This window comes from Pelophylax lessonae (genome assembly GCF_965119305.1).
Source record: "Pelophylax lessonae genome assembly, chromosome: 4".
NCBI lineage: Eukaryota > Metazoa > Chordata > Amphibia > Anura > Ranidae > Pelophylax > Pelophylax lessonae.
Genome location: NC_138771.1, coordinates 582,031,508 through 582,058,142, shown reverse-complemented (window position 1 = coordinate 582,058,142; position 26,635 = coordinate 582,031,508). Strand labels below are relative to the sequence as shown.

The window sequence follows — 26,635 nt, the reverse complement described above, 5'->3', positions numbered from 1 at the left end:
GTAACATATATATGTAATTTACCTAAACACTGTTATTTTTCACACAGACAAAAGAAATGATATGCTCCAGACGAAGCTTTTTGCCTAAGAAAGCGAAACATGTTGAGCAAAGGTCATATATTACATGGTGAATGTTAATCTATACTCTCAGTTGACCCCGCTGACCGCCACCTTACTGCTTGGGTGTCCTCCGGCGGTTCTCTTCTGATACTGAGTAAACGGTTTCAAGAATTATATGATTACTAATGATCTTGTACTTTGAATTGTATGTAAATCACTGCTATAAGTTTTATGTACTGAGATATTGTACAGTATAGACCATCTATTGGTCTCACTGTGTCCTCAACACACAATTATTTGCCTGTATTTTTTCATGATTTTAAAATATTTTTGTTGAATAAAATAATAATTTTTTTAAAAAACTCTTGTGCCCGAAATCCCTGTTTCCCAATCCTTCCAAATAACACATGATGTAGAATGGGCATACTGCCTTGTACCCAGTCTCTGCCCCCTTATTCTGTCTGTCAGTGGTTGGCACAAAGTGTGTACTGCTCATGCGTGGCCAATTGCTTGCTTTATAACAGTTGGGGGGTGGTTGAGCATGTGTGGTGTGCTTTTCATAGGAGGCTAAGGCAAAGATTGGGAATTTTGTGCCAGAGCATACATATAGCAGCAGCCCGCTGGTTGCCAGCCACTGACCATGAGTATGCATGCAGTAAGTGGAGCGTAGTTTGCTGCATGGGGTGCCCTCCCCCGTGACAGTGCTGTGCCTAGGGAAGCTGCCCCTTCTGCCACCCTTTCACACTGTCATGGCTCTTACACTACTAAACACTGTGTATTATATTCATACCACTAGGAACTCTTCTAAGAATGCAAATTTGATATCCTGTTCATTGAGCAGGCATACTTTTGTTAGTACTATATTAACCAAAGTGAAGTAAACATCTTTGGTTATTTCAAAACATAATAGGATTCTTTGGAAACCATTTATAAAATGTACAGTATGAGTCAGTGGGATTTTTATATAAGCTGACTCACATTGGGAGGTACTTGGTAAACATAGTCTTTTAGGGGTACATATTTTTTTAAAGTTAAAGGGTTAATTTACATTTTTAAAAGAAACCTGTCTATGCAGGTAAAGAGTGCCTGTGGATAAAAACAAGCTCTGCTGTTTTGGCCAAAGTTAAGTAATGCCCTTGCTATAGGTTTAGGCTATATGTGTACCTCCTAAAGCGTGGCTGAAAACTCCCAGAGATAGCATCATCTCATCAGATTTTGTTGCTGAAACATTGCTAAGATATTCTCAGCCAACTACAACCCCCTTGCATGTGCTCTCTATTGTCATGGTACCTCTGAGCTCAATGATGATACGATGGAGGAGATAGTGGACCATACCTGTGCAGGGGTTTAAGAGCTTGCTCCTGTAATGGCTGGGAGCATCTTATCAATGTCCTAGCAACAAGGCTGGATGGGATGATGCCATTTCCTGGAGCTTTTTATGACAGGCTTGGGGTTGTACATAAACAGCCTACACCTTAAGCAAGAGTATTATTCAACTTTAGTTAAATCTGAACCGTTTTTTTTATCTATAGGTGCGCCTTACCTGCACAAGCAGTTTTCTGGTGAAGCTGAATTAACCCCTTAACCACTTGCTGACTGCGCGATAGCCAAATGACGGTCAGTTCTGGGAGGCCATCATATGACGTCCTTCCGTGATCATGCCCTTTGCGGTGTGCATGCGTCGCACTCTGTGATCACTCCGGACACAGCTGAACACAGATCGGGGGAAAAGAGCCAATCAGTGGCTCTTTACCGTGTGATCAACTGTGTCTAATCACAGCTGATTACAATGTAATCACAAACTGGTTATCAGCATTTCTTTCCTCATTCTGACAGCGTGAGGAGAGGACAGCCAATAACTGGCTTGTGTGAAAGGGTAATCGACACTGATAACCAGGGCACTGATTATCAGTGGCTTGATTATCAGTGCAGTCCCAACAGTGCCCACCAGTGCTGCCAATCAGTGCTCACCAGTGCTGTCAATCAGTGCTCATCAGTGATGCCAATCCGTACTTATCAGTTTCATCTATCACTGCTGCCTATCAGTGCCACCTACCAGTGCATATTAGTGACACTTATCAGTGCCCATCGGTGCTGCCTATCATTGTAGCCTCATCAGTGCCCACCAGTGCTGCTTCATTAGTGCCCATCAGTGCAGCCTATCAGTGACGCTTCAATGCCCATCAGTGCAGCCTCATCAGTGCACATCAGTGAAGGATAATAATTACCTGTTTGCAAAATTTTCTAACCAACTATGAAAAACGTTTTTGGGTGTTTTTTAGTTTATTTAACAAAAAAATAAAAAGTCCAGTGGCGACTGGTGAATTCCACCAAAAGAAAACTCTATTTTCTATTTGCGTGAAGACAATTTTGCTTGCACATGAATGGATGATGGAAGCCAGCAGAGTTTCACCACATTCACTAAGCTCTGGGGCAGATTCCCTTGCAAAGTACAACTTTCTTTGCAAATTGAACAGCCTATTTGGCTTTAGTAAATCAACCACATAGTATCTCAATAAAATGTTTTATTATATGTAGCTACCTCTAGCTAGGTGCTAGTGTACATAGTTGTTAGTGTAGGAAAATTTGGCCTGTCTAAGAGCCAAGGCTGGGTTGAATCTGGGTCAGTGCTGAGTGACTCAGGGAGGCTAGAGGACTCGGCAAGCAGCATCTTTTGTGACTACCCCTGCTTTCTGGAACTTTGGAGAAGCTTCTAGCAGTAGAGGGTGGGGTCTAGGAGGAACTGCTTGGAGTATTGATAAGGACCCTGGCCAATCCCCTGCCAAGGGGACCACTTACCTAATAAATACTCATGAGTCATGCCAGCAGGGGCAGTCTGGTTGATAAGGAGTGCTGAGGATGCTGTCGGTGGCCCTTGAGGGCGCCCCCTAGTCTGGAGGGGAGTGACTGTGGGCCTGGAGCTTGGCTGCTGGGGGGACCCTCTACAACAGACTGAGGAAATCCTTCCTGGTGGCACGGGAGCAAGGAGAGGACAGCAAGAGCAGGTTACCACATTCTCCAGAGGAGTCATCTGGGTGGGCTTGTGAGTGAGCAGTCTTGGTGGACTGTGGTGTCAGTCTAGGAGGACTGGGGAGAAGTAACCAGGAGAGCTAGTGAGAGGCAATCTGCAGCCAGGTGGGCTGGCAGTGCCTAAAGAGGTGGTGCTGGGATCAGTAGCCACAAGGATAAAAGCTGGAAACTGACTTTTGCTACACATTTAACCTCTTAAATGCAGAGCACATGCAGAGCACATGCAAATATGTGGCCTCTCGGTGGCTGGGCTCTAGCATCGAGTGGCTTAATATTTGCGTGCAATAGCGCCGACAGTGCTGCGCCAAGAGTGCACACCTTGCGTGCTCCTGGCACAGTGACTGGTGGCTCACAGAAACTTTTCTGATTATTTGACTGCCGTGGCAGCCAATCATGATGGTCACATAACCATAAGCCCCGCCCACCTCCCAGCATAGCAAATCCCTTTAAAGGGCCGGCACCAGCTGGCAGCAAGGGGTTAAAGGGGCCTCAGGTTCCTGCCTTAAACTGGCTGTTGCTCTAAGATCTGACTGAGTTCTGTATCAAGATCATTTTTGTCAAGTGTGCCAGTGAAGTTCTGAAAGCTAGTGTGCTGGGGAAAGCAGAGGAGTGTAGCTGTATATAGGAAGAGTTTTCACTGAAGAGTTTCTGAAGCCAAGTGGGCATCCCAAACTTTTCCTACCCCCCATCCAAGTTTTATCCCCTCAATAAAACAACAAAACAAAATACTGGACTGTTTTCTGACTTTGGGAAACTGTAAAAATTCAGTGTGCCTGGCTGTGCTGGGTGGGAGATCCCATTTAACCTGTGGCTCATACGTGGGGTTCGCTATATAACTATATAACTATTAAAAGTATTTTACTGCACTTAATTTTCTAAATTATTGCATTTGATGTTTTAAAAGGCTAGTATGAAGGTAAATAAGTGGTGGAAAAATGCACTTGTGGGTTTAACGTTCTGCATCACTGGAGGCGTGGCAGGGGGTGTGCCCTTTGCTTACATACTTTGTACAATAAGATGTCCCTCTTTCTCTTCTCTGAAAGTTGGGAAGTATGTTTCAATGCTGAAAAGAAATGTTACCTGAAGACTTCATACACTTCCCCAGCATTTTGCAAGCTTGACTCCATCCCACAATGTATATTGGACAAAGCCATAATTGCCTGAATAAAGCTGTAGAAAAAGTTAGCTTTGCATATCATGTTTTATTAATATAAGCATACCTGTTGATTGAGAAGACAGTGTACAAGGAAGATGTATGCTCCCTGGAGGCTGTTACAGATAGTGAAGAGGTAGGAAAAGATCAGAGCATGACGTCCAAACTGGAAGTAGCCAATACCCCAGGTACAGCCAAGGATGAAGAGCTGAGCTACGGCTTTGAAAGTTAGCAACCTGTAAGTAGGAGGGACAGTTAGGTGGGAATATGACCAACAATCTTCCATACAGTCCAGAGCTGGTGTCTATGAAGCACTACTTATAGGAGTTTGTGCCTCCCCTTACCTCCTCCTCTTAATTTAAATTATTTGAGAAGCCTGTGCAGGCAGTTATATGGGGTGATGGCAATATCAAATATACCATATTATGTATATAAGGGTTTTAAAAATACATTTAAACCATTACCAGTTTTTATACAGTATGTAGCCAGGTGCAGAGACACCGTTCTACAGTTGCTCTATGTGTTCACACAGGACTTCTATGCTGATCTAGCCAGTGCTGTTCCACTTCCATCCACACAGGAGGGAGGAAACAAGGGAAGAACCAGAGGTAGTTTTTGCTCAGCAGAATAAGGAAGGACAGTCTCTTTCTGTGGAAGGACTTAAGTAGTGCACATCCTATCCTTGCTGTGTGCAGTAAGAGCAGAGGGCCCTTATCCTTGGGCCAGAGATCGTGACCTAGCCTATTGGGAGCCAGTCAGGCAGAGAAGAGACCCATATTAAGTATACTGCCAGAGAAGTCCCCTGTTGCCAAACATCTAGACTGGAGTTCACTGTGCACACAGGACTGGTGAGCGGCAGCTGGTTGGCATTACACTACCACTTCTAGCAGAGTGAGACTAACTGTCATTTAGTATCACTGTACCACTGCATGTAGACTTCTTTAAGAGATGGTATTTCATGCAACACAAAATTTGGGCTCCTCCAAAAAGTGGGCAAAGGGTTGAGAGCAAGGAGCCTATTTATAACTGGGTGCTTTCACAGTGAGACCTATAGGTCTTTTCCCTATCTACGGACACCCTTTGCAGGAAAAATACAAAAGTGCCTTGTTGGAACATTTACTGATTGCGGCTAGATGGGTCAATTGTTTAGCCATTGCCATACCATCATTAGACACTGTTTACTGCTGCTGTTATTCTTTATCTGATGTAATCCTATGGTACAGTTGCCAATTGTGTGCTGCCTGGTGCTTTCTAACTGTTTATTAACAGCTTTTTCACTGACTGATTCACTGCTGTACAGTTTCTTAACCCTTAACCTTTGACAATTAACTCTGTGGGCATATATTACTTATATCTATGTGTGCATAGGTGTCTGCAACTATCTTCTTCACAGCCAGGTGTTTCAGAGAGTACCAAGCTGTCCAGAGTCATGGCACAAGAACAGAGAGCCTGATACATCAAGCGGCTCCTTTGGGGTTAAGTGCTATAAACAATGTATATCTGTTATAAAAATTGCTGACAGCCTAACTGGGAATTCACATTGTTACTTTGACATTTAATACCGGGTTATGGGTGCAGCTAGATGCCATAGCCCCAGTATTAAAACTGATCTGAGTGGATGATTAGACACTGAAACAATTTTAGAAGTGGCAGGAAGGAGGGAGCCCCCCAACCCCGCCCCCCCCACCCCCCTGCTTTCCTGGTGGTTCTTGGGCTTACCTGACTCATCGGCAAGCCCGAGAACCAATCCCGCAGTCCGGCAGTCTGGCAGTTGGGGCGGCTGGACATAGAGATAAGCAGAGGAAAGATGGCCCCTGCTCATCTCAGTGGCCTAGGAGGCCCAGAGCAATGTCATGAGTCATGACACCAATTCTGGTTCACGGTCGATGTAAACAAGGCCATTGTTTTTTTTTTTAAGAATGAGATCAATGTTTTGTTTTGTTTTTTTAATCTGATGCATTCCATTGTAGAGGAGAGATGTGGGGTCTTATTGACCCCAGATCTCTCCATAAAGAGGACCTTTCATGCCTTATTTCTATCATAAGGGATGTTTACGATCCTTGTGAAAGGAATAAAAAAAAAATTAAAGGGATAGTATAAAAAAAAAAAAAAAAATTACAAAACAACAAAAATGTTTTATTTAAAAGCGCACTCACCCAACAACCCCCCACCCTGTGCTCGCGTGCAGAAGCGAGCGCATATGTAGGTCACGCCCACATATGTAAACGGTGTTCGCACCACATATGTAAGGTTTTACCGTGAGCATCAGAGCAATAATTCTAGCACTGGATCTCCACTGTAACTCTAAACTGGTAACTGTAAAACATTTTTAAAGCATCGCTTATTTGGATATGAAAAAATACATTAAAGGGTGATTACAGAGCAATATTAAATTGTGTCTTTTATACTGTATAACTGTCTGGAATTTAGCCCTAATAGAAAAATCAATGTTGGGTCTAATGTGCTCCAGGGTAAGCCTGGGTATGCCATAAACTCGCTGGTGAGATGATGTTCCTAGCTCAATCCCATTTACTGCTTCCCTTTATGAAAGGAACACAAGCTTTGTAGCAGAAGCTTCCGTTTATGCATGTTGTGGGTGATCTAACATTTGTGCCAGCCCAAACCCTTAGATATGTGTCCTGGGAGGAGGAAGTCCAGAACAGCAGATTCTTCAATGATTCAGACAGTTTTGTTCTACCATTTACTTACCGGGTGTTCTTCAGAGTGGACACATTTGTATTTACAGATGCCAGCCTCTTTCTCAGGAGATGAATGGTGAGGACCAACAGAACCGTGTTTGTCTATAATGGATAAGATTTAATAACAAAGAAAACATGATATACTGAGAGATCATTAGTCTACACTACTTCTATGATTTATAAGTCTCTCATCCTCCATAAAAAAAAGAACTCTGAAGTTACATGCCAATAAACACTAATCCCCATCATCAGTAGCGCTCAAAGCTTTTTTGTTCTTTTATTTTTCTGGTGACAACCCAAAATGTGGGATTTTCTTTTACTTTCCCTTTCAATGACAATGATAAACAGGACAAATAGAGAGGGTGAATCTTCCTAACAGGGGCACAGAAAGTAATAAAAACTGTCCAGTGTTCTAATTTCTCTCCACTCTATGCAAAACTTAAAAAAAGTTTTGCTTTTAGTTATATTTTAATGCAATCTTTAAAAAGCAGCAAATTCAACTAAAATTGTTTGTTGTTGATATCAATTTTTATTTAGGCATATACAAATTATCATATTTTATTCAGCCTTTACTTGCTGCTGATCAAGAAAAATATTACTAGGTGTTTAAAGGCAACTGTCTCTGAGATATATTGCAATTTTAATTAGTAAAAAGTACACAGACTGTTATACTTACAATGATAAAAACACAGACTGGACCAAGGAAACTCCAAACAATGCCAAGACTGAGCCAGCAACTAGATTGCAGAGAGGAGACTGTTCAGATATACTGTAAAACGAACTATATGGACATAAAAAAACAATACAGTACAATACACAAAAAAAGCAAATGAAGCAATACTCTTTTAAACTAAAATTGTAAAAAACATAAAATAGAGTTTAACCAGCTGCCGACTGCCCGCCGCAGTTTTCCTGTGGCAAGGTGGCTCGGCTGTGCGAAGCGACGTAACCGTACGTCGGTCGCGCTCGATGTTCTGATTAGTTCACAACCGATCAGTCATCAGAGCCAGGCCAATGATTTTTGGCCTGGACCTGGTGATCGGTTCTGACCAATTGCAGAACGTCTTGTGCCTGTGTAATGTAAACACAGGCACAGGAAATTATGCAATCTTCTCTCCTGAAGCCCTTTTGAAGCCCTTTTGGTTGCAGCGTGAGAAGAGAGAACATCAACTGTGAGTACACAAGCACTACACTAAAACCAGTACACATAGGTACACATTTAAACCCCTGATCAACCCCCAGTTAACCCTTTCACTCCCTGTCACAGTGTACACTATATACAGTATACAGATAATGTACTGATCATTGTATTAGTGTCACTTGTTACTTCAGTTAGTGTGAAAGACAGTTAGTGATAGTTAGAGGTAGTCCCAGATAGGGGATATATGGCAGATACCCTAAACCTAATAAAGATTTAACCCCCTGATTACCCCCAGTTAACCCCTTCATTGCCCTGTCACAGTGTCACTATTATACTATACAGATCTTTTTTCTGATCACTGTATTAGTGTCACAGGTGCATCAGTTAGCATTAACGTTAGTTATCGTCAATACAGGATAGCGTCAGATTGCCCACTGCATATTTAGTAATGCATTTTAACCCTTTGATTGCCAGTGACACACACACACACTAAACACCTCCATTACTAGTGTAGCAAGGTTTCCAGGCCTATGTCCTGATGTGGGTCTGCCATTAGTACCGGAAATCTCTCCAGCCCATGTGAGCTGTGACCCTGGGTGTGATAACTGAAGCAGCGACAACTCTGGCATCTTTGTTTGTGGTTTTTATTGGAATTAAAGGGATAGGAGAAGGGAATGAGTGGGATACTCCTTGAGGCTTAACTAATTACAATTGGGACTTTTCCTTCTGAAATGCCCGTTGGTGCTTCCTTGACGCCAGCCGACACCAGCCAACGCTCACTGACACTGAGAATATTCTGTAAAACAGAAGAAGTGCTGAATCCTTGACCTAAATCCAAAAGATCCAAGACTGAGAACTGTAGAACTCCTGACACTGTTGTACTGTGAAAGTCACTGAATACTTTCCCCCGCCTGGCACAGCTTGAGGTAGTATATAGTAGAATTCTGTATAGCTGTCACTTTAACTGGCACGCTCTGTACAATTCAGGGCCCAAACTGCAGGTGCCCCCTTTAACCTTGAACTCTTCAGGGTCCACTGACTATATACCCCCTCTGTAGCTTCAGGGTCCTCAACCTAGGTACCCCCTTTACAGCTAGCTGACACTGGATCCCAGAACCTCTTCCGGAGTGGTCCCCTCTAACTTCAGGCAGACCCCCAGGGGCAATCCTCAGTACTCATGACCTGTGTAGGCTTTCCTGGGACTGGACCCCTCTCTCTCTCCACAGGCTCTCGGCATACTGGATCCCCTCAGCTCAACTCAGCACTCTCTGGACATTCAGGCGAAACCCCGAGACATCCACCTTCCTCAGACAGGGGGAGAGACAGCCACCCTCTCCTTCCTGGGACTCTGCTCCCGCCAAAGACACCGTGCCACGCACTTCCCTTTAAACTTATACCCACTCCCAGAATCCTTTGCTGCATAATCTGCCTTCAGGAGTAGTTACAAGCTGGGATGTGTCTCCTGATTGGGCTTCCCACACTGCCCTATGAGAAGTCTCTCACAGGAGCCAGTGTGGATACTTCTCCCCTCAGCAGGCACATCTGGAAGCCCTGACACCCTATCTAAACAAATCACAGCCCTGCTGTTAGGCCGACAAGGCCCACTATACATTTACCTAGCACCTACCTGTAGAGTGCTACACCAGTATATTGTCTGAACAAATCAATATCTTTGATCTGATCAGAACTATACTAGTGTCCCCTAAAGTTTAAGGTTCCCAAAACGCGAATACAATATGTACAATATGTGTCCACGAATACAACCTTAACATGGGAGGGGTGGACTTCAACGACCAGATGATGGCGTCGTACTTAATTGTCTGTAAGACCAGACGCTGGTACAAAAAAGTGTCTGTATACTTATTCCAATTGGCTCTGCTGAATGCTTGTTGCTTGCTGAATGTGCTATACAAAGCATCAGGAAGAAGTGGATCCTTCCTAAAATTCCATGAAGAGATCATCACAGCCCTTCTGTATCCAGAAGGTGCTGTGGCCTAAATTCACAATCCAGATGCAGTGAGCCGGCTGCATGAGAGGCATTTTCCGGATGTCCTTTCTAGTACCCCTACCCAAAGAGCACTCCAAAGAAGATGTCGTGTCTGTAGAAAGCGCGGAAATAGACACATACTTTTTTTGTCCCTCTTGTTCTGGCCAACCTGGTCTATGCATCAGGGACTGATTCTGTTGCTACCACACACTAGTAGAGTATTAGTATAGGGTACAGCAAGGCACAGTCTAGGGCACACTTTCACACAGGGTCTCGAAAGATGTTGGCTATCACATTTTGAGAGACACTAGCCTGGAACAGTTTTTTTACATTTACAAAAAAATGTAAAAAAAAATTTACAAAAAAAATGTAAATCTAAAAAAATTACAAAAAGTAAAAAGCCAAAATAGTTGTCATTTTATTGAGTTAATTTTCTGTTCTTACTCTACTTTTCTACTGTTTCTACTTTTACTGTAATTTAAAATATACTGTTATAATGTATGTTTTATTTGTAATGTTTTTCATTGTTAACCATACTTTTCTTTGCAGATACCACCATTCTACTGTACTGTATGCTATTATAATGTAATGTTTTATTGTTGCTGTGTTTTTCATTGTTAACCATAGTTTCCTTTGCAGATACCACCATTCCACTGTTTTACTGTACAGTATACTATTATATTGTAATGTTTATTTTACTGTGTTTTATTGTTAATCATTGTTTGCTTTGCAGGTATGCCCATCAGCTGCAGCACTGATTTATTTATTCTGACAGCAACAGCCTTTGCTCTTAGCATATATGCAAATCAATGATTTCAGCGCTGTAGGAGGTGATTTCACCACCGTAGTTAACAAAAAGAGCATATATGGCGAAGCATAGGGGATAGGTGAACTCAGAGGGCTGATCTCGCCTATGCTTCGCCATATATTTTTTTAACACTTTTCTTGGCAGAGATTTCTTCATCCACAATGATTGATGCGAATTGAGGAATCTGCTATGTTCTTTTTTTTTTTTCGTTCAGCCCATTGGCTGAACAAAAAAAAGAACATTGCATGTATGCCCATCATTAGAAGTGGGTGGATGCTGGGAGGTCTAATAGTTGGGTATTCCACACACTTTCTGGTATAGTTTTTTACAGCCAGTGGTCGGCTTTTATATAAAAGCAATCCTAGCAGATAATTAGCCACTAGACTGCTTTTACAAGCAGTGGGAGGGGACTTCCCCCCTCCCCCCACTGCCTTTCACTGTTTTCTCGGTCACTCCTGTCCCACCAGGTAGCCGGAGACTGCAGCCGGTGGTTCCGTCCACTGACCATAGAGCTGATTGGAGACCAGAATAGCTCCGATCATGTCTATGGCCTAAGATACCGGATGCTACAAGCATTTTATGACTTCGGTTTCGCCAGATATAAACAGCACCATTGGGAAATTGGGAAAGCATCTTATCACACCAATCTAAAGCATGTCATGTTTGGTATCTATGTACTCGGGATAACATCATCTTTTATATTTTCCCAAATGATTTGTCAATATATGGTGTATTTGTGCATTCAATTTAAAAAAAGTTTTTTTCCCCCCCAAAAAATTGCGTTTGGAAAATCTCTGCGCGAATACCGTGTGATAAAAAAGAAAACGCAACACCCACCATTTTGTTCTGTAGGGACTTTGCTTTAAAGCGGTAGTATACTCTGCTTTTTGACTTTTACCTACGGGGAAGCCTATAATAAAGCCTATAATAAACCTGTACGGTTTAGGAGATATTCAACCTGCATGCAGCCACTGACGTCAGAGGCGCATGTGCTCTGAAGGTCTGGCGGACCTTCAGAGCTCCTTGCCGGAAAGTGAAACTCTTGCGCGCATGCGCAGGAGTGACGTCATGGCAGCTCCGGCCGCTCACAGCGCCGGAGCCTCCGAACCCGGAAGAGACGCAGAGGGAACATGAAGCATACTAGCTCATTATGACTTTGTCCTGCAGGGTTTGTTTTTGTTTTGTTTTTTTTCCATAAGTATACAACCGCTTTAAGAAAATATATAATGTTTGGGGGTTCAAAGTAATTTTCTAGTAAAAACAAATAATTTTTTCATGTAAACAAAAAGTGTCAGAAAAGGCTTGGTCTTCAAGTGGTTAGAAGAGTGGGTGATGTGTGGCATAAGCTCCTACTATTGGACATAAAATGCCAGAACAGTACAAACACCCCCCAAATGACCCCTTTTTAGAAAGTAGACACCCCAAGCTATTTGCTGAGAGGCATGCTGAGTCCATGGAATATTTTATATTTTGCCACAAGTTTCAGGAAAATTAATTTTATTTTATTTTTTTTACACAAAGTTTTACTAAATTATATATTGCTCACACATACCAGGGGTATATCTGGATTGACACCCCAACATACATTCTGCTGCTTCTCATGAGTACAGTTACACCACATGTGTGAGACTTTTTGGGAGCCTAACTGTATATGGGACCCTAAAAATTAATCACCGCATTTGGGTTGTCATTTAATAATATATTGCTCAAACATGTCTTGGGTATATGTAAAATCCCTCCCCAAAATACATTCTGTTGCTTCTCCGGAGTACGAGGATACCACATGTATGAGACTTTTTGGCAGTCTAGCTGCATACAGGATCCCAAAAACAAATCACTGCCTTCAGGCTTTCTAAGGGCATAAATTGTTGATTTCACTCCTCAATACCCTAAGCTATTTGTAATATTCCCAAAACTTGGTGCAAAATATAAAATACTACATGGACTCAACATGCCTCTCAGCAAATAGCTTAGGGTGTCTACTTTCCAAAAAGGGGTCATTTGGGGAAGTTTTGTACTATCTTGGCTTTTAATGGCCTCCGAAACTGTGATAGGTAGTGAGGAGTGAAATCAACAATTTATACCCTTAGAAAGCCTGAAGGCAGTGGTTTTCAGGGTCATGTATGCAGCTAGACTGCCAAAAAGTCTCACACATGTGGTTCCCCCATACTCAGGAGAAGCAGCAGAATGTGTTTTGGGGTGTAATTCCACATATACTCATGGCATGTGTGAGCGATATATCACTTTAATGACAACTTTGTGTAAAATTATTTTATTTTTTTTTTTTATTTTGTGTCATTTTTCAAACACCTGTGACAATCAAAATTAAATATTCAATGGGCTCAACATGCCTCTCAGAAAATTCCTTGGGGTGTCTACTTTCCAAAAAGGAGTAATTTTGGGTGGTTTTGTACTGCCCTGCCATTTTAGCACTTCAAGACATGAGATAGGCATTCAGAAAGTAAATCCTTGATGCTTTCCCGGGATCTCCATGGTTCGCCAGTTCATGGCAGAATAACCTCTGGTACTTCATCTCAGGTCTCCATCCTTTCTTTCATGCTTCCAGGCAGTGTGCAGGCTCTCCCTTACAGAGCCCTGAGCACATGGTTAAGCCTCAAGCTTCAGGCCTACCCAGCAGCAGCTGTTCCTCACACACACACACCCAGGAAAAGGACAAAGACCACCTGACTTCCTCCAAATAAATAGCTTCTCCCAGCAGGCTCAGCTACCAGTATGATTGGCTGAGAGAAGCATAAATATTTATAACTTGACCCACTGTAATTCTTCACACTAATGCCAAAGGTAACAGTGCCACCTACTGACAAAAGGGAGAAACACAGCTAAACCAGGATTAGGAGGAAATCCAATGATCATAAAGATTACAAATTAGCCACGCTAGCTACCACCTACACAGCTAAATTTATTTGCAGCCCTGCTTAGGACAAGGGTGCTACACATGGAATACAAGTTTTGGGTATATGTGAAATGACACCCCGAAATACATTCTGCTACTTCTCCTAAGTATGGAGATACCACATGTGTGAGACTTTTTGGCAGTCTAGCCGTGTACAGGACCCCAAAAACCAATCACTGCCTTCAGGCTTTCTAAGGGCGGAAATTGTTGATTTCACTCCTCACTACCTGTCACAGTTTCGGAGGCCATGAAATGCTAAGACCGCATGAAACCCCCCAAATTACCCTAGACACCCTAAGCTATTTGCTGAGAGTCATTTTGAGTATTTTGCAGATCTCGCTTTTTGTCACTAAGTTTTGAAAATTGAAAAAAGAAAAAAAAATACATTTTCTTTCTTTATTTTCCAAAACAAATGAGAACGGAAAAATACTCACCATGCCTCTTATCAAATACCTTGGGGTGTCTACTTTCCGAAAAGGGATAATTTGGGGGCAAAGCACAAAGGCAGTGATTGGATTTCAGGGGTCCTGTACACGGCTAGACTGCCAAAAAGTCTCACACATTTGGAATTCCCATGCTCAGGAGAAGGAGCAGAATGTATTTTGGGGTGTCATTCCACATATACCCATGGCATGCGTGAGCAATATAGCATTTAGTGACAAGTGAATCATTTAGTGACAACTTTGTGTAAAAAAATAAATATATAAATACATTTTCCCGAAACTTGTAGCAAAATTTAAAATATTCCATGGACTCAACATGCCTCTCAACAAATAGCTTGGGGTGTCAACTTTCTAAAAAGGGGTCATATGGGGGATGTTTGAACTGTCCTGTCATTTTATGCCCAATATTAGAAGCTTATGCCACACATCACCCACTCTTCTAACCACTTGAAGACCAAGCCTTTTCTGACACTTTTTGTTTAAATAATAAAATGATTTATTTTTTACTAGAAAATTACTTTGAACCCCCAAACATATATTTTTTTAAAGCAGAGGCCCTACAGAACAAAATGGTGGGTGTTGAAATTTTATTTGCCAGACGGTATTTGCGCAGAGATTTTCGTGAAAAAAAAACACTTTTTTTAAATTTAATACACAAATACACTATATATTGCCCAATTGTTTGGTGAATTATAAAAGATGATCTTATGCAGAGTACATAGATACCAAACGTGACATGCTTTAAAATTGCACACGACCATGCAGCGTCAACAAACTATGTACATTTTTAAAAGTCTTTAAAAGCCGTTACAGGTTACTACTTTTAGATTTCCAGAGGAGGTCTACTGCAAGAATTACTGCTCTCGATCTGACATTCGCGGCAATACCTCACATGCATGGCACAATTGCTGTTTACATATGACACCAGACCAATGCTTGCCTTTGTGCACAAACACGGGGGGACAGGGGTGCTTGAATTTATTTATTTTTTTGCTTTTTTATTTTATTTTGACACCTTCCCTTTCATTTTTTTTTTTATCATTTTTGTTATCACGGGGAATTTAAATATCCCCTTTGATAGCAATAAGTTGTGACAGGTACTCTTTTTTTAAAAAAAATTGGGGTCTATTGGACTCTAGATCTCTCCTCTGCCCTTAAAGCATCTGATCACACCAAGATTGGTGTGATAAGATGCTTTCTCATTTTCCCAATGGCGCTGTTTATATCTGGTGAAACCCAAGTCATGAAATGCTCGTAGCTTCTGGTATCTTAGGCCATAGAGATGATTGGAGCCATTATGGTCTCCAATCAGTTTTTTGGTCAGTTGATGGAAGCACCAGCTGCAGTCTCGGGTTACCCGGTTGGACAGGAGAGTCAGAGAAAGCCGTGGAAGGCGGCGGGAGGGGGGAGGAGTGCCCTCCCACTGCTTGTAAAAGCAGTCTAGCAACTAATTATCTGCTAGGATTGCTTTTACATGAAAGATGACCGCTGGCTGTAAAAAAAACAATACCAGAAAGTGTGTGGTATGTCCACCTTTAGACCTTCCAGCATCCACCCACTTCTAATGATGGGCATACATGCAATGTTTTTTTTTTCCTTCGGCCCATGGGCTGAAGGAAAAAAAAAAGAACATAGCAGTCTCCTCCATTCATATCGATCAATGTGGATGAAGAAATCTCTGCCGTGAAAAGTGTTAAAAAATATATGGCGAAGCATAGGGGAGATCCGCCCTCTGTGTCCACACCCCTTCCCCTATGCTTCGCCATATATGCTCTTTTTTTAACTGCGGTGGTGAGCGCTGCCACCATTGATTATGTATATGGTGAGAGCAAATGCTGTTGCTGTCAGAATAAACAAATCAGTGCTGCAGCTGACGGGCGTACCTGCAAAGCAAACAATGGTTTCAATAAAGCACAGTAACAATAAAACATTACAGTATAACAGTATTTTATAAAGTACATTAAAAGTAGAAAGAGTAGAAAAGTAGAGTAAGAACAGAAAATTAATAAAACAACAACTTTTTTGGGCTTTTTTTTATATATATATATTTTTTTTTTCTAACTTTTTTTTTACACTATTTTAGTAACTTTAAAAAAGCTGCTCCAGGCTAAGGTCTTTCAAAATGTGATAGCCAACATCTTTTAACCCTTTTGCCGACTGCCGACAGTAATCCTACTGCGGCAGTGCGGCTCCGCTGAGTCCGGCAACATAGACCTACTGTCCTCGCTGGACTTCTAGTGATTCTGGCGGCGCGCTCCCGCTGTGTTTAGACACAGCAGGAGTCGGGCCGGAGGAGGAGAGGCGGCGATTGCTGCCTCCCTTCCCCGCTCGTCAGGGAAACGGTGAGAAGACCCGCCTGCTTATGAAATTAAAGTCTAAAGGTCTTCTCAGTGACAGACAGGAGGAGATCACAGGATTCAGCATAGCTGAACCTGCAATCTCTGTCTCTGTCACAGAACCCCCACACACACGTCAGTAAGCTTGATGCATACATTTAATCCCTTGATCACCAACAGTGTTAACCCCTTCCCTGCCAGTGTCATTATTACAGTAACAGTGAATATTTATAGCACTGATTACTGTAGTAATGTCACTAAAAATTTCAATTAGGGGTCCGATCTGTCCGCCGCAATGTCGCAGTCCCGCAAAAAAAATCGCAGATCGCCGCCATTTCTAGTTAAAAAAAAAAAACAATAAAAATGACAAAATTTTTACCGTAGTTAGTAAACGTGATAACTTTTGCGCAAACCAATCAAAATACGCTTATTGCAATTTTTTTAACAAAAAATATGTAGCAGAAAACTAATTTTTGGGGGGAATGTTATATAGCAGAATGTGAAAAATATTTTTTTTTTTTTCAAAATTGTCGTTATTTTTGTTTATAGCGCAAAAATTAAAAATCGCACAGGTGATCAAATACCACCAAAAGAAAGCTCTATTTGTGGCAAAAAAGGACGTAAATTTCGTTTGGGTACAACGTTGCATGACCGCGCAATTGTTCGTTAAAGTAACGCAGTGCCGAATCGCAAAATAGGGCCTGGTCAGGAAGGGGGTAAAATCTTCCGGGGCTGAAGTGGTTAAAGCTCTGTGTCAAAAAGTGTGCCCTAGATGGTGCCGTGCTGTACCCTATACTAATACTCTACTAGTGTGTGGTAGCGACGGAAACAGTCCCCGATGCAAAGACCAGGTTGGCCAGGACAGGAGGGACAAAAATAATGGGTGTCACGCCTAAATCTGTGTTTCCTACAGACACAAAATCTTCTTTGGGGTGTTCTTTGGGTAGGGGTACCAGGGAGGACATCCGGAAAATGCCTCCCATGCAGCTGCTTCACTGCATCTGGAATGTGAATTTGGGCCACAGCACTTTCTGGATACAGAAGGGCTGTGGATTTTTAGGAAGGATCCACTTCTTCCTGATGCTTTGTATAGCACACAAGCGTTCAGCAGAGCCAATTGAAATAAGTATACAGACACTTTTTTGTCATGACGTCATCTGTGACATGAGGGGGCGGGCCTCCCGATGACGTCATTGGGGGCCACGCCCACAATGGCTATATAACAAGCTGCAGAGACCGGAGACCAGCATAATCACCGGAGACATCGTCGGAGGAGGACCGGAGGAAGAAGAAGAGAAGAGCCAAGGGCAAAAGAGCAGAAGAGCGGACAGCAAAAGAGCAGAAGACCAGGAGAGGGAGAAGACCAGAGCAGAGAAGACCGGATGAAGATTTTTAATAAACTTTCCAAAACGTCTCCTGTCATTATTTACATACACTACCTTTTATGGGGTGAATGGGTAGGGGTACAGTGTACTCCATACCCATTCACATAAGGGAGGGGGTCCGGGATCTGGGGGGCCAGGGTTGTGGGGATGAGGCCCTTGTCCTCATCAACATGGGGGCAAGGTGCTTTGGGGTGGGAGGTGCAGAGCTCCAACTGCCCCAAAGCACCAGCACCCCCCATGTTGAAGGCATGTGGCCTGGTATGGTCCGGGGGGGGGGGGGGCGCTCGCTCGTCCCCTCCCCTTCCTGCCCTACCGGGCTGCATGCTCGAATAAGGATCTGGTATGGATTTGGGGGGCGGGACCCCACGCCGAAAAAACAGCGTGGGGCTACCCTCAAATTCCATACCAGACCTGAAGGGCCTGGTTTGGAACCTGGGGGAGACCCCCACACAGTTTTTTTCCCATTTTTGGCGTGGAGTTCCCCCTCAAGATTCTCACAGTGCAAGTCGCGCCGCAAGTCGGATCATCCTGATCTGACTTGCGGTGCGACTTCCATTCAAATCAATAGGCTCCCATAGGGAACCATTGATTTTGAATGGAGGCAGAAAAAACGCTGCTAAAAGCAACGTGGCCAAACGTGCAATAACGCAAATGGAAAAAGCTACTGAAAGCACGTTTAACAGCTGCTTTTTCCCGGCATCAGAACTAGCTTTGCAGCACGTTTTTTTCTAACGTCCCGTGTACATGGAGCCTAATACAGTGATCAGTACATTTTTATCTGTATTTTATATAGTGTGCACTGTGACAGGGAGTGAAAGGGTAAATAGGGGGTGATCAGGCGGTTAAATGTGTACCTATGTGTACTGGTGTCAGTGTAATGCTTGTGTACTCATGGTAGAGGTTATTTCCTCTCACGCTGGAACCGAAAATGACTCCAGAAGATGAGATAACATCATATCCTGTGCCTGTGATTACATTACACGGGCACAGGATGTTCTGCCATTGGTCAGAACAGATCAACAGGTCCAGGCCAGAAATCATTGGAACAGAACATTGAATCAGAACATTGCGGGGACAGCGGGGGGCGCGCACATGCCCCCCTAAACCCCGCGTGCGACCACCTTAATGGTACGGTGGTTTGCACAGCTGAGCTAGCTTGCTGCAGTATATCTGTGGCGGATGGTCGCCAAGTGATTAAGGGGGTAAAACCTTCTGGTCCAGAAGTTGTTAAAAGTGGAACTTCACTCTCCCAATCAACATTGATTATTTTAAATCCTCATGCTGCATTGGTAATTACTGTAGATAGGAAATTATATCATATTTACTTGCTTTAACCTTTTATACTTACATTTCTTCAGTTACTTACTGGATTTTTGCCTAGGCAAATGATGTCATACATCCTAGGAGTCTTCAGGAGGGAAGGAGAAAAGGAGGGGTTTTCTTAGTTGAGCATACACTCCTGCCTGGTTTCCAGGAAGTAAATTCCACATGAATTTTCTGCCCTCAAGATGGCCATGGCCAGAAATGCTAGGAGGGGGGTTTCAAAGTGATTTCTCAGCAAATTAAAGCATGGAGACATGGATAGATGGGGTTGTTTGCTTTGAATACTAAAAATGAACTAAATAGGTTTTTGGTTTGTGGTGTTTAGATGCAATGAAATATCTGCTTATTCCCCATACACATGGGCTGAATGCCAGCCAACATTGGTTGGTTCAATAAAAAAAAGTGTAAGGCACTCAGTCTGAATCACTGATGAATCTGTGATCCTGGGTTTAGGGGTTTAATCCTCCCTGGACACATATCTAAAGCCGGATACACAGGGCCGAAAGTTGAGAGAGAACGGCCGGTTCAAAAAGATCGGCCTGTGTTTGTTGGCCTGGAAGGTTTCTGTTGGACGAGCATGCTGGAAAACCAGCAGCTGACCGGCTCCCAATCAGCACTCTCAGCCAATGACAGAGAGTGCTGATCAGAGTGTTCTAGCAGGGGGGGCTGTCCCCTTGTCAGAACAGCTCAGCAGGGGAGATTGCTGTACTATGCTGGATCATTATTACAGCGGCTTCACCTGGAGCTCACAGTTTTTTTTTTCATTCAACCTGCTGGGTTGAACTGAAAAAATTTTATAGTGTGTACCAGGCTTTAACCTACATAAGGAGCTTTACGTAAATACATACTGTACTTTGCACATGTCTGCAAAAATGTGTTATTCGTTTTTTTCACACCATTTATGATGTTGGGTATAAATAATTTGACCAGACACACCCATATAAACATCTAATTATATCCCATTGTCTGTTCAACCCTGTTGAAAACATGTGTTTGACCTCTACATTGAAAACCCAAGCTGATTCAGGGAAAGCAAAAGCCCTTTCTGTTCCTTAAAAAGTTAATCTTCCTATTTTTTACTGAATATATAATGTATATATTGTCACTGCAAGGATTATAAGGAGGTGGGGCGAGAGTCAGGTGTTTCTTCAAGACTATAGGTACTGGCTATATCTTAGGGCTCCAGTGGAGGGGGAGCATGCCAAAAGTAAATCCCATTTTTCTATGGTGCATGCTTTGCAGAAAACCTGTCATTAGAAGCAAAGTATGAGTTTACTTTGAGATTTCTAGCATTTATTTCCTTAACAATTTCTGCAATTTTTGAAAGCTGCTTATTCTTATAATCTGCGGGGATACCAGGATCAAGATTTAATTGGGAGCTCTGCACAGTATGGCTTGGTCCTACTGACAGGTGAAAAAAAAAGTTGAATATCATAGTTCTCATAGATTATGTATAAGAGAAGACTAGAACTTACTGCAAGTCTGTCCCGTAGTCATCTGGATGAACAGCTGCTGAAATCCCCACAATCACAGATGGGATACCAAACCCCAGAAGAGACATAACTGGAAAGTTTGATTTTCGGGAAGCCATATAATTGACAGCCCTCAGGTTTCGGACAGTCATGAAGAGCAGAAAACTTTCAATAGACATCCAGCAAAAAGCAGAGAGGAACGAGAATTGGAGTGAACCAGCAATGATAGCACACACAATCTGAGAATGAATAGAGAACAAGGAAATGGGCTCAGTGACTTTCCAGTTCTATTACCAGAGGCTCATAGCAGTACTAGGATCCTTGAAAGCCAACTAAAACAGGCTAAATACTAGCTTGCCTTACTTTTTCTCCTAGGAAGATCTTTTTCTCCAGGAAGAACTCCTTCAAACCCCTATCATTTTGAGTAGAAAAATACCTGTCCAGTAATCTTGGTGCAGCAAGATATACAGTGTGGCATTTCCCTCTCAGACATAATAAGGATGAAATAATACAATTTTGTTTTTCCAAAGAAACCAAGAGGCAATGCAAGGCTAATTCATTTTGAAAAAAAAAATATGGTTTAGCTCAATTTTATTTGAGTGTTTTAAGCTGTTGTTATATACAGTATCTCACAAAAGTGAGTATACCCCACACATTTTTGTAAATATTTTATTATATCTTTTCATGTGACAACACTGAAGAAATGACACTTTGCTACAATGTAAAGTAGTGAGTGTACAGCTTGTATAACAGTGTAAATTTGCTGTCCCCTCAAAATAACTCAACGCACAGCCATTAAAGTCTCAACTGCTGGCAACAAAAGTGAGTACACCCCTAAGTGAAAATGTCCAAATTGGGCCCAAAGTATCAGTATTTTGTGTGGACACCATTATTTTTCAGCACTGCCTTAACACTCTTGGGCATGGAGTTCACCAGAGCTTCACAGGTTGCCACTGGAGTCCTCTTCCACTCCTCCATGATGACATCACGGAGCTGGTAGATGTTAGAGGCCTTGCGCTCCTCCACCTTCTGTTTGAGGATTCCCCACAGATGCTCAATAGGGTTTAGGTCTGGAGACATGCTTGGCCAGTCCATCACCTTTACCCTCTTCTTTAGCAAAGCAGTGGTCGTCTTGGAGGTGTGGTTGGGGTCCTTATCATGTTGGAATACTGCCTAAGCCTAGTCCCTGAAGGGAGGGGATCATGCTCTGCTGCAGTATGTCACAGTACATGTTGCATTCATGGTTCCCTCAATGAACTGTAGCTCCCCAGTGCCGGCAGCACTCATGCAGCCCCAGACCATGCCACTCCCACCACCATGCTTGAATGTAGGCAAGACACACTTGTCTTTGTACTCCTGACCTGGATGCCGCCACACACGCTTGACACCATGTGAACCAAATAAGTTTATCTTGGTCTCATCAAACCAATGGACATACAGAAGTAATCCATGTCCTTAGTCTGCTTGTCTTCAGAAAACTGTTTGCAGGCTTTCTTGTGCATCATCTTTACAAGAGGCTTCCTTCTGGGACGACAGCCATGCAGACCAATTTGATGCAGTTTACGGCATATGGTCTGAGCACTGACAGGCTGACCCCCCCCCCCCCCCCACTCACTGATTGGTTACAAGACAGCGGTGAGGTCCTAGCAATTAATCACCTGCCTTTCATATGAAAAGTTATGTCCTTTGTCCGGACCTGCAATGCTTCCTGTCTTGTGTAAATATGGTATAGGAGGGGGAATGCTAGGATCTTATGTAAGGGGCAGTCTGTAATATCGATGGGGTCTGTGATGAGGGGGGTCTGTGATGGGGTGATCTGTGATGGAGAAGAGTATGTGATGGAGAGGAGTCTGTGTTGGGGTGATCTATGATGGAGAGGAGTCTGTGATGGGGGGGGGGGGGTCTGTGATGGGATGGTCTATAATGAGGGGAGTCTGTGATATGGAGTTTGTGGTTTGGAATTGAACATAGCGGTATGTCATATCATTTTGCATATAGACAAGGTGCTGTTGCATGTAAATCTGACTTCCTGATAAATTTAATTTTAGTTTTAATTATCAAGATATAAAAATATAAAAATAGTGGATGTGGGGCTTTTTGGTGGGTGTGATTTTTTTTTTTTTTTGGAGGGGGGGGGGGAGGGGAGGCAGCATTTCATTCTTGGATCCAGGCAGCATAATGTCTTGGGCCAGCCCTGCTCTGAAGGCTCCATACTTGTTTCAAGGGAAGCAGCTGTCCAATTGGAATCTGAAACTCCTGAGACTTTCATCAGCCATCTTAAGTGAAGGCAGAGTTATTACATAGCAGTGCCCTGCTGAGTTTGGCACGCATTTACGAGTTGACAGTGAAGGGAGAGGAACCCTGTGTGGAAGAGACAGAGAATTAGCCTTAGGGAGAGGAGAGTCAGGGTAAGGAATACCGCTGCATGCTCCACATAGCCACTGGTCCCCAGAGCTGCTGCTGCGACTTGCTCCAAGCCTGCTGGAACCAAAACCTGTGTCAGCCACCCTGCCATTCAGCTACCCCTCCAGCAGATGCTGCCCCGGTAATGTACTTTGTATTGTAACCTACTGTGCCTGAGGATTTACTGCTGCATTTGGTAAAGGGCTGCATTTACTGAGTACCAGCCAGCCTAGCTATATTGCTTCATGGCTCCTGTGCACTAAGGACTGTGATAGCACCCTTCTGGGACTTGTGCTGTACTTGTGTGGAGTGGTCATCATACTGGATACTAAGTGTTACTAAATTCTGCAAGCAGTTTTGTTGTTCTATAATCTACACTTTCTAAATACAATAACTGTAAACCATTCGTGTACTGTGTGTGTGTGCTGCTTCCTTTACTTGGTTGCCCTACTTCTGGCCCTACCAACATACCTGTGTTCCGGGACAAGCACAATGGGGTGTATTCATAAATGCAATTGCTTAGTAATTCTCTCAATGAAAGTGTATGTACATTCATTCTGTGCGAATAGAGCCAAAAAAATAATGCTATTAGGCTATTTTCTATGCAGGACAAATGTTTTTCATTGATTTAAATAAGAAAATCCTGCATTTGGCCACTAGCTAATACTTAGTGCTCAGTCTCTAGTGGTCAAATGCAATATTTTCCATTCAAATCAATGAAAACCATTCATCCAGCATAGGAAATAGTCTACATTTTTTTTGCTCCATTTGCACAGAATGAATGTACTGAACTTGTAATGCACTTAAACATAGTGAATTTCTATTAAATGTTTTTATATATACACCCCAATGTGTTTAAGACTGCTTTAATGCTTTTAAATTCTTTTATATGGTTGTACATGCAGCCAGTTACCTTAATCCTGGTTTGACTGATTCCCACCAGAAACAAAAGTTGTCCCAGGAAGAGACATCCACAGAGAGCTGCTAGGATGGAGGTGTGAGCACTCCTCAGAGACCGACACAGGATGAATGTAAGGAGACATAAACACAGGCAAAGCAGAGACACACTCAGGCCGATGTAGGAGAGAAGGGTAAGAGTAAAATTTTCCTGTAAAAATAGAAACATGAAGTGATCATCATCTCATAAATCACACAGTTGTGTGGACAAAAATGCCTTGCTGATGTCAGAGGAAAATGGGCAGGCTGGTTTGAGATAATAGAAAGACAACAGTAACTCAAATAACCCTTTGTTACAACCAAGGTATGGACAATACAATCTCTTATCACACAACACATCGAACCTTGAAGCAGATGGGTTACAGCAACAGAAGACCACACCAGGTGGCACTTCTGTCAGCATAGAACATGAAACTGAGGCTACAATTTTCACACGTTTACCAAAATTGGACAATATAAGTTGGAAAAACGCTGCCTGGTCTGATGAGTCTCGATTTCAGCTCCGACGGGACAGGATATTCGCATCATGGATGTTCAGCTGGCAAATCTGCAGCAACTGCGTGATGCTATCATGTCAATATGGACCAAAATCTCTGATTAATGTCTCCAACACCTTATTGAATCTATGTCATGAAGAATTAAGGCAGTTCTGAAGGCAAAAGAGGGTCCAACCCGGTACTAGCAAGGTGAACCTAATAAGGTGGCCGGTGAGTGTATATAATCTGAGTTTTTATTGTTTCCTAAAAGTACATTCTTTTGGTACATCACGGGACACAGAGACATTAATTATTACATATTGGTTATGTAGTCACCTACAGGTGAATGGACACTGGCAACCAATCAGAAAGGATGTCCCCCTAATTAACCCCTCCCACACAGAAAGTACCTCTGTTTTTTCACCAGTGTCTAAAGGTGATAGTCACGGTGGAGAGTCTCTCCACATATTTCTTATGTTTTAAAGAAGAAGAAAGAAGATTATGCTACATATCTCGATCAAAGATCACTGGATATAAGGGGTTAGCTATGGTTAGCTATCAGATCTATCTAGAAAAGTCATAAGACTAAAAGGAGGGTACCTGAGCCTCGGAAAGCAGTTAAAGAGGTTTTGCCTGTAATGTTGACCTTTTTAGGTGCTTGACCCTGGGACCCGAACCCTTAGTAATACCAAACCCCAAAGGCGCTCCGTGCAGGGTGCTCAACAGGTCCAAGGCTGTGGCCCCTCAAAACAAGGGGACCCAGTCCTTGAAGGTCGGCAAGACAAAGCTCACCGTGACGGGTGAAGATTGGATTCCTGTTTCAAATAGAATCCTGCTGCAGGACTGGTAAGTCCACTTTAAAATATTTACAAAATATTTCATGCACTGTTCCCTTTGGAGATAACAGAGACCATGTGCCCTGTTGGTCTCTGCAAGTGTTAAACTATGCAAAATACATCTGGTTTTGTTAAACATTGGTTGTTTGCCTTTTTTGTATGACACACTGTTTTCACCGTGGCTAATCGCTTGAAAGGGATCAGCTGTAAAAAAAACAATTCAGCCTAAGCTGTTCTCACCCCAATGTTGTGGTTTTCGCCTTGGCACGAAAGTGCCCGCGCATTCGTTTCCTCCCTCGATGGCGGGTCTATGGCGAAGGCCCATTCGCACGTGTGCTCAAACCTTCACTTTTTAAAACAGGGGGGGGGCATGTTTGAATGCGATTGGCATGCACGTGGATGCCACGTAGCACGCCGCACATGCACAGTACAACATAAAATGGCGCAAAGTTTAAGGAACTGTTTCTAACACGCAAGCCTCTGTCAGAGGCTGAAGGGGACAGAGAGCAGCAGCAGCTGACTTGCGTGAGTCGCTGTGGGTGTATGCTTGTTGGCACAAACAGGTTCTGCATCTTTTGTATAGTCAGTGGTGTGTGTGATAAGCTGTATAGCTTGGCACAAGCCTTGAGTACACTGAAGTTAGTACCTCAAGTTTGTCTTGCTGTAAAGCAATGTCTACCCGAAAAAAGGGCTGGGGGGGCACAGTTGGAAGGGGCACTGTGGTGCCACCATCAGGCTTTGAAGATCCTAGCCGTGCTTTCTCTGTGTCTACTCCCCCTGATGAACCAGAGGCGACTAGCTAATCTGAGCAATTATGGTTGTCAGGCATAGTAGCTACTCCAGGTGTTTCTGTAGAAAACTACGTTACCAAGGACAATTTGGCATCGGCTTTAGCCAACCATGAGGAAACGTGATAGACCCCTCTCGCTTGAGCCACCCCCTGAGTCAGTTCAGAATTGGGCAGAGGATGTGGAAGAAGTAGCTGAAAATGATCCTATGGAAGATCAAGCTGAGGTTTCCACTTCTGGGGAGTCAAAATCTGAGGAGTCGGTTTCAGCCTCTCCAACCCAGAGATTGTTAGTTCAGTCTCTTACTGAATTAGTCCGGAATGGATACAAATTTCCTCCCTTAGAGACAGCTGAAGTCTCTTTTTCCTCTCTAGGCTCATTGCGCCCACCTCATAGTCCTCGGAGCTTTCCTGTACATCTGCTC

The 26,635-nt window shown here is 43.0% G+C and overlaps 1 protein-coding gene across 1 annotated transcript in view; it reads right to left on the bottom strand.

Annotated features, from left to right (window-relative positions):
• Positions 1-26,635, bottom strand: part of LOC309552799 (adhesion G protein-coupled receptor E3-like) — a gene marked incomplete at its 5' end in the record, with an annotated part of 123,887 nt that overhangs the window by 16,503 nt on the left and 80,749 nt on the right. Inside the window, 5 exons of the mRNA XM_082253713.1 lie at positions 4,311-4,479; positions 6,953-7,044; positions 7,619-7,679; positions 20,755-20,990; positions 24,068-24,262. Of these exons, the coding sequence (XP_082109839.1) occupies positions 4,311-4,479; positions 6,953-7,044; positions 7,619-7,679; positions 20,755-20,990; positions 24,068-24,262 (753 nt within the window). The remainder of the gene's footprint in view (positions 1-4,310; positions 4,480-6,952; positions 7,045-7,618; positions 7,680-20,754; positions 20,991-24,067; positions 24,263-26,635) is intronic.